Raw genomic sequence first — 13,671 nt, forward strand, 5'->3', positions numbered from 1 at the left:
GGGGATTTATCTATTAGCTTTCCTTTATTTCTGCTCATTTCACCAGCTAGTAAATGAGGTCTGCATAGATAGGATTGTTATTTCATAAATTTGTAAGAATGAATTCAAGCTCATTCCATAAAAACTGCTATTTGTCATTCTTATAATGGATTCTCATGCAAAGTAGGTTTAACTATCACTGAATGGTAATAATTATTTAATAACAATTAGGTCTCAATTGAGCGTCAGCTCAAATGCTGTCCTATAAAAGTCACTGCCAGCCTCTACAGAGGATTTGTTCTCTGCTCTTATACCTGGGGACACAGCCTGCTTCTCTTTCCTCTTCTGCCCAGGTGTCTACCCTGCTTCCCTGGGGCTGGTGACATATCCGGCCTGGACTTTAAGGGCTGAGGAGATGTGAAGAATAATTGCTTGGTAACATGCTTTCTCCATCTCTCCCAAGGATCCACAATACTGCTGCTCTTTCCAAACCCCTGTACTGCTGCACCTGTTTTTACTGTGGATTCACTGTAATGATGTGGATGAGGATTTGTACTGCCACTATCTTACGTGAACAAGCGCAGAGCTGTCCTCCCTGGAGATAAAACCACATGGTGTGAATTGGCATCAAGTGAATGTTGTTTAAAAGTTTACAAAGTAAAAGCAACGTGGAGATGGCTGTTCAAAAGAGGCTTAGTTAAGTGTTGAAGAAATTATGGGCAAGTTGTTTTACTCAGCTCAGGTTGCTTTCAGACACGAAGCTAGCTCTTTTGTAGACAGAGTTCCTCTTGCGTGCCAGTGTGGAGATGACTGGAAATGGAATCTGAAAATGTACCCAGCTCCTTGTTGGATATTGAAAATGTAAATAGAAGGAAAGATAAGTACAGCGGAAAATACTAAGTTTCTTTTTTCATTACTGTCATCTCCAGTAATTACTTAGGGAATTTCCTGTATTTTGTTATGAATTATACATATTATATCTGCAGAGGACTTGTTTTCCAAAAAGGGAAAACGTAAAAACACTCAGGACTGCAAAGCTCTGCCGTCAGAGAAGTTTTTCTCAGAAACATTATCGGTCATACAAGGGAAATACGCATGTAAGAAATTTTCCTTTTTGTATCGTAGCGGCTCCGTTGATCTTTCCGTCAGAGGCTGGCAGTGAAAGGAAGAAAGGGAGAGCAAGTGGTGGAGGAGGCAGTGCTCAGGGCAGCACGGTCCTGGAGCCCATGTTGGCACAAGCGTGCGCTGCTGTGCAGCTCGGCTCGGGCGCGGTGCGGGGCTAGCTGGAGTTCGGTGACCAATCTACTGGTTTTCCCAGTGATAGAAAAACCTTTTTTTCTGCCCAGGAAGGAAGGAGCAATCTGGGAATATGAGCCTTGATGCCTTTATGAAGTTTTTTTTTTCCTGCTACAACAAAAGCCCCCTGACACAGCTTGATCTGGCTGGCGAGAAGTCCTTTTATCCATGCAATTTGAATGAAAGAAAAAAACAGAGAAACCATTTTTCTGAAGCTGGCAAAATGTTTAAGAAAAGGTTTAACTTCCTTCAATATCTGAGTTATGTTGCCGCTTTTCTTGCTGATATTTATTATTTGGACAGAGATAGGTAAAACAATCCCTAAGGAAATGTGGAAGTGGGTTTTTATCTCAGACACGAAGGACTCAGAGGGTCAGGACTATTTTGTTCACATGAATCTCACTCTTCAATGGACACAGCAGCTGCTGCACAAATTCGTACAGGCAAGCTGATAAAGGATGAAAGTAATTTCAGCTGAAATAAAATGTGAGACTACTAGAGGGAAAGACTCACAAGGATGAGGGGTTAATCATTGCAGGACTGAACTGAGGTTCCAAAATGGAAAAATTGCTTTTCTGTTTGATTTTGAGAGGTCTGCAGCTTTCAAAATTCTAGTCACAGGAGGATGTCCCTCAGTAGATGGTTCTCATTAGAGTTTGTTGAAAACTTCTTTGAGGAAACTGTTTTTCATTGACAAATTTCATTTAATCAAAATAGATTTGGGTTCAAGTCCCTGCTGTGTCTGGTTCAGAGTGTCCTGGGATGAAGAATGCTGAAGCTTTACCCTGGGTCCGTTATGCATTAATGAACCTGAGTATTACCACTGATAGGGAAACAGTTATTCTGTCATAGGGAAGTTTAAGGATAGAAAAGTTTCCCGGTTTAAACTGATAACCAAAATTCTAAAAATGTGTGGAATTAACACATTTAAAGAAAAAAACTTATTTGTGTGAATCAAATCGTTGTTTCAGTCGTTTTGCAACATATTTTAGTTTTGACCTTTTCATTCCAATTAACTTGGATTGCAAAACAGACATTTTCAAGTTAAATGGAGCCGTTGCATTCCATGTTGTCAAACAGCACATATTGGTAATTCTGAAACTCTTTTCCACACATTTTGCAGAACACAGTTCTCTTCTGAAAAGCGTGCTTTCCTAGAACCACGCTCACTCCTGACAAATAGGCCTTTCCAAAAATGGAATAACAGACCAGCTCCACTGCAGAGAGGATCGTGTTCCTGTTGGTTATCTCTCAGAAGACAAAATCTTAAAAACAGTGCTAACTTCTGACTAAATGTGTTATGTTACTTGGTGACTTTTAACATCAAATCACCAGATCTGAGCGACTTAACTGGTATCTGCTTTAGAAATGTCTTTGGAGCAGCTGGAGGATACAGCTCGTGGAAATGGGTCGAGTAAATCTACATCTACCTGGCACAGTTGCTGATGCTGTACCAGCAGCTGCAGAACTGCTGGGAGAACTGAAGGATTTCATTTTCCACAACAGTACTTATAAGAGAGAGGCAAGACCTTTGGGTGTTAATAAATGAAATATGAAGTGATAGTCAACATATATTTAAAGATAGTTGTAGACCCTCTATATGTGATTGGACTGTTTACACAGGGGAGTTAGCTCATCTGCTTTCAAAGATATCTTTCATTTTGTAGATCTACAGTACAATGATACAATTTGCTATAGATGGCTGATTATGAGGCTGTTTCCCACACTCCTCAATGCCAAAGGCATGTGGAATCGCATTTGTTTTCTTAGGAAAGATGATCACGATCAGCACTTTTATCAGTGTGTGTGCCCACCTACTGCATAAAGGTCCACTTTGTAGTTCCAAGAACTGACAGAATGCTTTAGTGAGATAAGGAAATATAACCATTCCTCTAGGGGTGGTTGACAGGGAGGGAAAAAAAACCACAATTACCTCAGGGAGCCTTCTGAAAATTCTTGATTTCTTCTGCATTTCCCCTCTCAAAGACATGGGATACAAAATTGCATCGTTCCGGGTCCCTTGATAAGTACCAGTTTCCCACTCCCAAAGACCCAGTTTAGCTATTTAGATCAAAGATACATTAATTGGCAGAGAAGAACTTAAGGGGAGGAAAAATACATTTGAGTAGGCTAGGAATTAATGCGTCGGATAACATTCCTAAAGGATCCCTTACAGTGCTCTTATTCCCTGCCGTGCCCTTATCTGATAAGAGGCTAATGGATTCTGTACTTTTTTTCTCCTCCTTATTGTTGGCCACTCACAGTTGCCCAAGGTTGCTGGAGTGCAATACACAAAAAAGGTCTATCTTTCACCCCCCAAAATTGGGTACTTTGGGGACTCTGTGCCAGCGGTAGTAACTGTCACCTTGGTGCTGTGGAGGCTTTTCATGACAGCCTGTCTCTGGAGGCTGCTGTGGCTTCAACACAAGCCGTGTGGCTCTTCTTGCTGCCCAACTACTGCGTCCTTATTTTCTTACCTGTAGTCCCTGCCTCAATGCTCCCTAAATGTCAGCTCAGCTCTGCTCACCACCTCAGCGTTAACGTTGTCCTGTTGTAGAAAGGATCCAAGCTGTACACGAGATAGAGCTCATATCCCGCAAGCTTGTCTTGTATGGGCTGGAGACCTTCTCCCTTTAACTCATGTTGAGCTCCGTTATTTGCTGACATTAGCCTATACTTCTGATTAAAATGATACTTTACCTCAGGCTTCTCTGATGAACTCACTTGAGGTATAACAACATTACTAAAATACTTCATTACTGACACCCATGTGACATAAAACCATCTAGTCATTTTTTTATGTAGATTACTTAAGCCCTATGTGAATGGTTGCCTACTCTGCAAAGCCTGGAGTTGTTAGTATCTTTGAATCTTTCTTCTATGTGTTGCCCCTCGAGTGTCACTAGTAAGCCCTTGGCACATTAGGACTTCAAGTCTAGGACTCAGTAAAATAAGATTATGTGGATTTTTTCCCACAATTCAGACAATTCATAGATGTAACATTTGAGTCCTTCAAACTGCTTTCTGAAAGCTGTATTAGACTTTGGAACAAAAAGTAGTTCATTAGTTCATGTATATTAGCTCAATTCTAATGTTTTAAAAAGGCTATCAGCTATCATCCAAATCAGTTTTGCATCTTGATCCAGTATCTGAAGCCTTGTTAAGTAACATCCCATCTGCTAACCTATATCTCTAGAGTCATTTAAGTAGCTAATGTGAATGAATCAAATCATTCCATCTGCACTGTATCAATATTTGGGAAGCTTTTTCTTACTTACAAATTTGTTCTTTAAAACAAAGAATCTCTTTTTTTTTTTTTTTTCCAGAGAGTGCACCACATTGTGTGATAATCCACTTCCCCTGATGTTCTTAATCCTATAACCCTCTAGCAAAAGTAATAATTGCTGATAGAAAGGATAATTTAGGCTGTGCATTTAATGTACTGGTAAGTCAGTGTTGAACGAGAGGTGAGGAGGAGGAACCGTTGTTATACAGGCAGCCTTTCTGTAGACATTGGTATCCTGAAGACTGTAAGCACAGAAGCCCCTCTCAGAAGAGATTTTGTCTGCTTACTCTCACATTGCGGCTCTTGCTACATTATTATGAGTACTGTGTCAGACAACCAATGCTGCTTTTTACTTTGTAGATCTGGGCACATCTAAATCATTGTACAGGGGCTAGAAAACATACATTTTCATTTCCATAGGCAAAAGCTATGCAGCATATAGATTGCATGGCCCAGAAAGATCTCCCTTTAGTTGAATCAATTTTTGCTAGTTGCCTTTTGAGAATAAATGTTAAATTATATGTATGCCTTACCCAGATTATAACCATGCTCTTGCCCACTACAATAAAATTAATTTTTGTAAGGCTGATGATTCATATGGATACCCAGATGGGCACAAATAGAATCCTTCCTGAAGCACCTTGCATTCATTTACAATTTCAGTCTTTTTCCACCAGAATCTTAATCAATAGACACTAATCAAAAAAGCAGTAGCCTCAACTATACATTGAAAAACAGTTTAGAGTCATTCATAAATGTTTCTCTAACGGGAAGGTGGATTTATGTCTTCAATACTTATCAGGAAGAATTTTTAATAGAAAAAGAAAGCTTCTATAAGAAGATGATAAATAATACTAAAATTGAAAATAAATTATAATATAAAATCAAAACAGTAAATCTTTTGCTTACCATTTGGGCATATCACTAAAAATATTTCAAAGGAAGTCAACCAAATTAATGGAAAAGCAAAATTGTTAATCCGTTGTAAAACCTCTCACAGGTATCTCAGAGGAATAATAGTTGTTTATCCCCTTGCTAGGATAAGAATATTAGAAACTGTGAAGTCAAAGGCCGATTTCCTAATCGGTTGGCATTTTGAGAGCTATTTTATTTAGAGATCCTATGCAGTTTAGAACCAAAGCTGAAGTAAGTCTCTGTCTTCTGGGGAAGCAAGATGGCATTCTGCTAAATGCTAGAATTTTATCATTTGAAGGGGGCAAAAAAAGCAAAAAGAAAGCAGCCAGCGAGACCTAAGAATATAAAAGCATTTGAGATCTCAGAAGGAGTTTAAATCAATGCACTGCCACAGTTACAGCACAGATGAAAGAGCCTGCTGTCTCAATTGCCAGGAAACTACTTAGAAACTCTCACTTTGATTTTTTTTTTTTTTGGTAGTCCGTTACATTACCACTAAATGCAATATATGGGGACATCACTGCTTTGATGTTGTACAGTTACAACAAATGGAAACTAATATGGTAGAACAGTGAAGCGATGTGATTTGCGTTTGTATATACAAATGTATACCCATCAATCTTCCCTCTAGACTGTATCACTGCTGCTCATCTGCTTCCTTACTGTTACTTCTGTTTTCATAAAAATGACAATTATTTTACACCCATATTCTGAAGAGAGAAACATATATTTTGGAGGGTTATAAAAATTAAAATTTTCTCTAAGCTATTGTCTCCAACCACAAATTCATCGTTGGCAAAGGGTTTTAATAGTGCTTTGAGACAATTTCAAAGAGGAAGCACAACTGCTGCCAGACATTGCAACATTCTTGTTCTCACAGATCTAGTCACACCAAGAATACTTACACATCTTGCAAAGCAACACATTATTAAACAGGATAGATTCTCTGACCTGCTCCAGCCTTTTGCAGTGAACTAGCAGTACATGAGATTATTGACGCACTACCTCTTGCTAGTTGAAAGTGGCGTAGGGAAAAACTGATACAAACATGTCTAGATCTGCATCTTCTCTACCACTTCTGCTGGAATCCCTGCTACTGATGGAATAGAAAGAATGCAGGTGGGGACTGGGGTCTGTTTTTGGCACCATCTTCCCCACCATCACCTATTCAGCTGGGATTTCACCATATGATAAAGAGTTTATGTATAAAATGAAGGTTGTGGGGTAAGAGAGAGTGGGCAGAGTAATGCCTGAAGAGGAGTGCATTGTTTCCTCTTTCTAGCATTACAGAAAATATTTTGTCCTCTGCAGCATCCTCCAATGGGAAAATGCTAGGACAGCTCTGGATAGGAATTGCGTTAGTGCGTGATCTGGCTGCAAAGGCCTCAGCCACTTTGTCCAGGTTCTGCATGGATGGCACAGGTCTTCTACACAGTCCCCCAGGATGTGCCAAAGTTTCGACAGGAACCACGTCCATTTGTGCAGAGAGCAAAACAAAAATAAAATGGAATGCCTGGGTATTTTTCCCATTGCTCCTAGAAAAATAGACTATGGACAAAACCTAAAAGGTCTTACACGGACAGAGCTCTCAGTAAATGGTACAGGGGATTTGTCTCAGTAAAGACTTCAGAAATCAGCCTCTCTTTTTTGTGTAATGATTCTGCAAAAAGCAAAGGCGTTTACAATGTTTTGTACCTGATGTGGTAGTACCTGTCACAAATAAGGAACTTTTCCTTCAAAATATGTAAATTAAAAGTTTCAGATTGATGTGAATGATTAAGAGCAATTGTATAACCTGTAAAATTCTTTTTACACAATAATAATCTCCTGCCATTTGACTCCAGGTCCTCAATTAAGATTTGTAATGACTCTAGATCCTGTGACAAAGTTAGGCTCAGTATTTATGTTTATTTAGTAACAGAGCAGACAGGTCGTTTCTTATGCAAGACATCAGCAGAGACCTTTGCATGCCTCTCCCATCATTGTGTTTTGCAGAACAGTTTTACTTAGAGCCTTAGCCTGTGATTCATTTCACATCCCCATTCCCCAATGAGATCATTTGGTGGATGTTTGATTTACCAGCAGCAAAGCAGGCATTGTGTCTTTTAGTATCTCAGGCATGTCTGTATAGATTAGAATTGTAACCTACAGTTGCAACTTATTCTGTGAACAGTTTTAGATTTCAGAATACTGAGCACACGGTATAATTGATCATGCATAGCATGTTGGCCTGCTTTTCTCTTTTGGGACATAATGGGCAATCATTGGAGTTTAGATCTGGGGGAAAGGGGAGGAGGTCAGATGTTAAAAATGAAATCGTAGCAGTTTTACTGCCAAGGCAGAGCCAGGCAATGCAGTTAAACCAAGCTTGTGCAAAATTTTCTGTCTTTATATTAGCACAATGTGAATAATACACGTTACCTTTCTAAGCAGGAAAAATGTAGCACCTTTCTCTTCTAGCCCAAGTTCTAGTCCAAAGCTAGAGACAAACACAAGCAAGACAGCAGGACAGCAGTTGTCAACAGGACAGCTAACAGCTTCATTGTGATCTGGACCTCACTCTGTCCCATAGGTTGCTCACAGGGCCTGTCTCTCCCAAAGAAGAAAAAGCTACTTTCTGCCTAACTGTTTCAAGTGGAACAGGGCTGCTCTTCCGGCTCTTCACCCCCAGAAAATAAGATACCAGCAGAAGAGGGGGCTCAACATTTAGCTTTGCAACGGAGGGGAGGCATACCTATTCCCAGTGCAAGCAGCAGGAGTGAAGCAGGGACATTAATGATGTGTGGAGATCAGTTCTTCTTCTTCAGTTGGTTCAGTTCTTCTGCGATTTTTCCGGATGTGTGAGTTTGAGCCTTACCTGGTCTATTGCCCTGACACTTCTCTTGTGCTGAGAAGAGGGCACAGTGTCATTTAAACTGGTTATTCAGAGGCAACCAGGTATGATGCTAAAAACCTCTCTCTGTGGTGTAGAAATTGTCATGGCTGATGGGTCAGGGCGACCTTTTATCTTGACTTTGTTCACCACCTTTTAAAATGCAGCAAAGGTTTCTACATTGATTCATGGAAGATACTGCAAGCCTAAAACACAAGTCTCACCATCTAATATGCACAACATAAGAAATTTTGAAACTCAGGTTTTCAAGTTCGCCAAAAACATGGAAAAAACTATTTCTGTTGGTTTTGTATGTGTTAATGTTTGACTCTCTCATGTTCTAGGAAAGGCCCATAACATAAGCACTTGCTTTTATCACGGTGAAATCAGTGAAAGGCACGGCTTTGGTTAATTATCTGCACTGTTGGCCACCATGGTCATAAGGCTCCTACAGAAGGAGGAGCCTATAGAGGATCTTCTGAAACTACTTGCTAATTCTGTTTCTAAGTCTCTCCTTTTTGGATAACATTTTTCTTTAGTCCAGAGATTTACATTTTTCTTCAAAAAAAGCCTTTGGTTCTGGAGCCTACCTGGCTTTCCAGGGAAGGCAAAAAGTGCCCTGTACATAGACTCACAGGAGTCAAATGTTAGCTCTTAGTGTGATATCATCTTCTGCACATTTTTATATTATTGCAGTTCATAACACTGCACCGCAAAATGGAAAACAGTAAAAGCCTCTTTATTTATAAGGTTATTACAGGTATCCTCCAGTGTATCTCATGTGTATACATCCTGTCAAAATATTTCAGGATTTTGACAACAGTGCTTGAATTTGTTTCAAGTGACATGACATGGCTTTTAACTGTATTTTTTTGCAGTTTTAGTATTTTTAAGAATAGCTAATAAAAGTGTTACCCATGCACTAAAAAAATAGAGAATTCCTTGGTGAACAAAAAGGTTTAAATAAGCATCCGTTGAGTTTTGCAGTTAAATAACCTGTACAGGAAATTATTATGATGTTCTCTATAATTGCTGAGGAAAAAAAAGGTCTTGAAGTCTATGGAAGGCATAACAGACCTAATTAATGCCCACGCTGTTTCTCCAGAGAAACAGATTTTGTGTAATGTAAATGCGCTGCATAGAAAATGTTCTTGTGCTTATTTTATAGTTTGCCCTTGTTTTTTCCTTGTACAGCTGTAGCGTATGGTATTTTACAATGTGATGTGTACCTGTCCTCAGAATTGCAAGTTGTATTATCATTTCTGAAATGTGAAAAACAATTATATATTTCCAGTATTTTTTAAGTATCAATGTCAATTATGATCCAAGGTGTGTTTTCATGTCCAAGAAGTGTGGATGTCTTTGTGCATGTGCACACATTCATGTTCTAAAATAGGTGGCTATTTGTTGTGTTCATTATGTGTATATGTAAGTGTTGGTATTATCACGAGCATCCCTTTCAGCTTTTAGAGTAAAAGCTGAATCAGAGGCTGAAAAGACTGACACATATGGAATTTCAGAGCATTTCCAGGGACTGACAATTAATGGTACTCAACCAACCCTGCACCTCGTCACTGATGGATGATTAGAGTTTAGCTAATGAGAAAGTGTTCAGAGAAGAGTTGGGGATTTTTTATTCACTTGTCAGTTTGGTTGGGATCTCTGTGGGTTTAAACCTGAGCTGATATCCACAAAGTGGTCCAGAAGAATATGTGTAGATGGTCAGACTATTCTCTGCTGTCAGTATTTTTGTGTTTACATGTTAAGCTCTGCAGGTTAGGGATCATTGCTTTATATATCTATAAAGCTATGTTGCTGTCTGTGTTTCTAAAGTATTTAAAATAAAGTGGCCTGGCTTCCCAGTACCACTAAATGGCAAATAGTGATGAGTGGAAGGGGACCGTTCTGTTCTGTGCCTGGCAATGCTCACTCATACTAGCAGGTGAGTTTAATGGGGGCTGTTCGCCGAGACACTTTCATTGGAGCCAGATTCTTCTCAGGGGTAGCCAGTGAAAGGACAAGAGGCAATGGACATAAACTGGAACACAGGAAATTCCATTCAAATATAAGAAAAAGCTGCAAGGGAGATTGAACACTGGACCAGCTTCCCCAGAGAGCTTGTGTAGTCTCTGTCTTTGGAGATATTCAAACCCCGACTGGATACGGTCTTGGGTAGCCTCCACTAGTTGACCCTTCTCTGAGCTGGGAGGTTGGACAAGACAATCTCTAGAGATGCCTTGCAACCTCAGCAAGTCTGTGGTTCTGCGATTTTCTTGACTGAGACCTAACCGAATATGTCTGTGCTTCCTGAACAGAGCAAGCTGGGGAATACCGCTGTCTGTCAGCAGGCAAAGGTCTGAGCATAGCTGGTGGTTTGCCAGTACGCTTGGCATCCTCAGCATCAGCGCCCCGGAAGGCACGCTTGGGGCTGGGCTTGCAGGCTTACTTCTGAACAGCCTTCAGGTCTGGTCTAAGAGCTGCCATTAGGAAACCTAGGCATAACTAGTGTTACTGAGTCCTTTTTTTTCCTGAACTGCAGTGGTGGTGTCATGACATAGGATTAAGCAGCCAATTAATATCCTGAATTCTTGTAGTTCTTTCCCGGTGAACTTGCAGGAAGGGTTGTCTGATAATCGGTAAGTCCGAAGAGCTTGTTAATTCCATATGCTCCTCTGCCAGGATGTTGCTGATAACTGACATTTCTTAGGTGTGCAGCGCAATCCAGAATCAAGATTTCACTGTTATTGATGACTACTGCACTGGACTGCGAGCTCTTCTTTACTTGAAAAGCATTGAGGAACTTGAAGACTGGAATGGACAGAGTCCTGCAACCATGCGCCATCAGAAAGGAAAACCAGTACCTAGAATTGCTGATCTGATGGGAAAGGTATGTTGTTTCATTGCCATTCCTGTATATCAACTTGGCTTTGAATGCAATTCCATAATCATTGCACGCGGTTTCTGCTACCTACTTGGTTAACCACTGCTGCTGTCATAATTAGTCACCAAGTCTTTTTCCTTCTGGGTATTAACAAATATCTGAAGGCAGTTTAAGAAGGCAAAGTTGAAATGACTTTATATGGGATAACATTTTTACTATAAATATGATCTCTCAACTTGATTCATAACATCACGTCTTTAAAAAAAGTGTTGGATGTAAAATTACAAATACATTGGAACAAGTTCTGGAAGTGCTTGTTTTAATGAAACTCAACTCGATTCAGATTGATATTAATGTTGTGCCAGAAGTTCCTGAGTGTTCCAGCCAGGGTGCAACATTCTGGAGACGTGAAAAACTCTTAGCACTGGACATGACCAGCTGAGAAAACTTGCACAAACCAGCTTTTAGTTGGAACACTAGATCAGGTAGGTGTGGCCCTTCAATCATCGTACCTGAGCAACTCATGATCTTTCGTGTGTGCTGACTCCCAAAAGCTCTGCAAGGCAGGGAAGTTCCAGGTGAGGAAGAGCGACGCTGAATAATTTAATAGATTCCGCAAAATCATTTAAACCTAGAAAGTCTGTGGTGGAATATGAATGTAAACTGTGGTCTCTCTGAAATCGTAACCTCTGGAGTGTCTTTCCTCTCTGCTCTAGTAGTTCCCTGCTACAAAAGCATCTTTGGAGATTTTTGCCAGATGCAATGGGTTCGCAGCCGCCTGCTCACCCCTCCACCAGGGCACCGGCTGATCCATGCTGAGAAGCAGGGAGGTGTAACTGGCTTCCTACTGGTGCCCCGCTGCCTACTGCTCTAAGCAAAATACCTGCACAGCAGGGAGGCTGAGCTTTTGTTTCTGGTTACTAGAGGGGATCACTTTGAAGACTGATTTCAGTTATACATCATGCCTATTGATTATCCTTCCAAAAATCTGATATAACACTGTTGAAAATGTTGTAAAAAGTAAAGAATTACAAAAGAATAGGATTTGGAGTGTCAAACACCTCCAAATCTCTGCTTATCTTTGCTGATGACTGGAGCTGGATTTAGCAGGAGATTAGAGACTCCTATATTGTTGTTGTTCTCTGTGGAGCTCTGAAAATTATAACATTACCTTCCAGGAGAAAAGACAATCCTATTCCTAAAGCTCTGGATAATACACTGCTTAAAAATAAAACAAGATATAAGCAGTTTCGTTTTCATCTACTTATGTTAAGCAGTTAAACCAGGCTTAAAGGGTTATATCTAAACTTCCTTCCTTTAACACCTGTAGAAACATAAACAGCATTTCCAACTCACATGACAGAGATTTGTTGTAATTCTTTAAAGTTGCATTCAGTGTTCTGTCTTTGTATTACCTTTGTATTTTACTAAACAGACAACCATTGTCAAAGATGTTTCTCATGTCCTTCTGAATGAGAAAAAAAAATATAATTCTTAGTCTTCTTAGTCTTTTCCTCTTGTCACTACATCAATAATTAACTTTAAAAAGGTAGCGTGAAAAGATGCTTTAAGGAAGCATTTAATAATTCAAAGGAATCTTAACTTGAAACAGGTCACGTGAAAAAGAATGAAAACAAAGCCCTATGTAATCTTGTCTGGCTGGCTCTGTTAGACATCTACAAGGAACAAGGCACACAGAATATAACTGATTGTGTATTTGATTGCCCTTAGCACTGAATTATATCATTGGATCATTGCTACTAAATAATAACATATAAAGTTAACCAGGCTGCATCATTGATAAGGTAGTGATATATTTTAGGCATAAGCTCAGGATGGCTGTTAGTCCAAGAATGAACATTCAAGGCAAAAGGAAGAAAAATAATACAGCACGGGTAAAAGAAATACCATGATAAATGATCCTACTAGGGGCAATCAAATACAAAGGCTTGATATCATTAATATTTATAATATCATAATTAGCAAGACTGTGCCTAAGCAGTGTTATTAGTGTAACTAATTATGTTATCATAAACTAAGTTTGCAGTATTATAGGAATCAGTATTCTTACCTTCATAAATTATTATCAATATTGGATTTCATGTACTTGTGCCTAGTAAATTTAGTTAAGTACTGTAGTTTCATCTAGATTCAAACACAAATATCTAGCTTGCTTGGCAGCAAGTCATAACATACGCTTCTCTTTCTAAAATAAATTCACTAAAAACTTGCCATTGCTCTCTATTTGGAAAAGAGAAGATAGCCTGTTGATGTGATGTATATGTTCTTATCGAGAAAAGTAATGTTTAGGAATATAGATGTTATACATGGAGCAAAATTTGAAAGCCAAAATCCTGCATTACGATTTTAAAAACTTATCAGGAGTTGTCCAAGTTTGTCTTGGTATTACTGTGAGATGAAATGCAGTTTCTTCAGTAATAC

The 13,671-nt window shown here is 39.4% G+C and overlaps 1 protein-coding gene across 4 annotated transcripts in view; it reads left to right on the forward strand.

Annotated features, from left to right (window-relative positions):
* DPYD (dihydropyrimidine dehydrogenase) overlaps positions 1-13,671 on the forward strand; it is a 365,455-nt gene that overhangs the window by 302,391 nt on the left and 49,393 nt on the right. For all 4 annotated transcript variants that reach the window (XM_054212158.1, XM_054212159.1, XM_054212157.1 and 1 more), the window contains one exon: positions 11,056-11,235. In XM_054212158.1, the coding sequence (XP_054068133.1) occupies positions 11,056-11,235 (180 nt within the window). The remainder of the gene's footprint in view (positions 1-11,055; positions 11,236-13,671) is intronic.

The sequence above is a fragment of the Rissa tridactyla genome, chromosome 8 (genome assembly GCF_028500815.1).
Source record: "Rissa tridactyla isolate bRisTri1 chromosome 8, bRisTri1.patW.cur.20221130, whole genome shotgun sequence".
Lineage (NCBI taxonomy): Eukaryota > Metazoa > Chordata > Aves > Charadriiformes > Laridae > Rissa > Rissa tridactyla.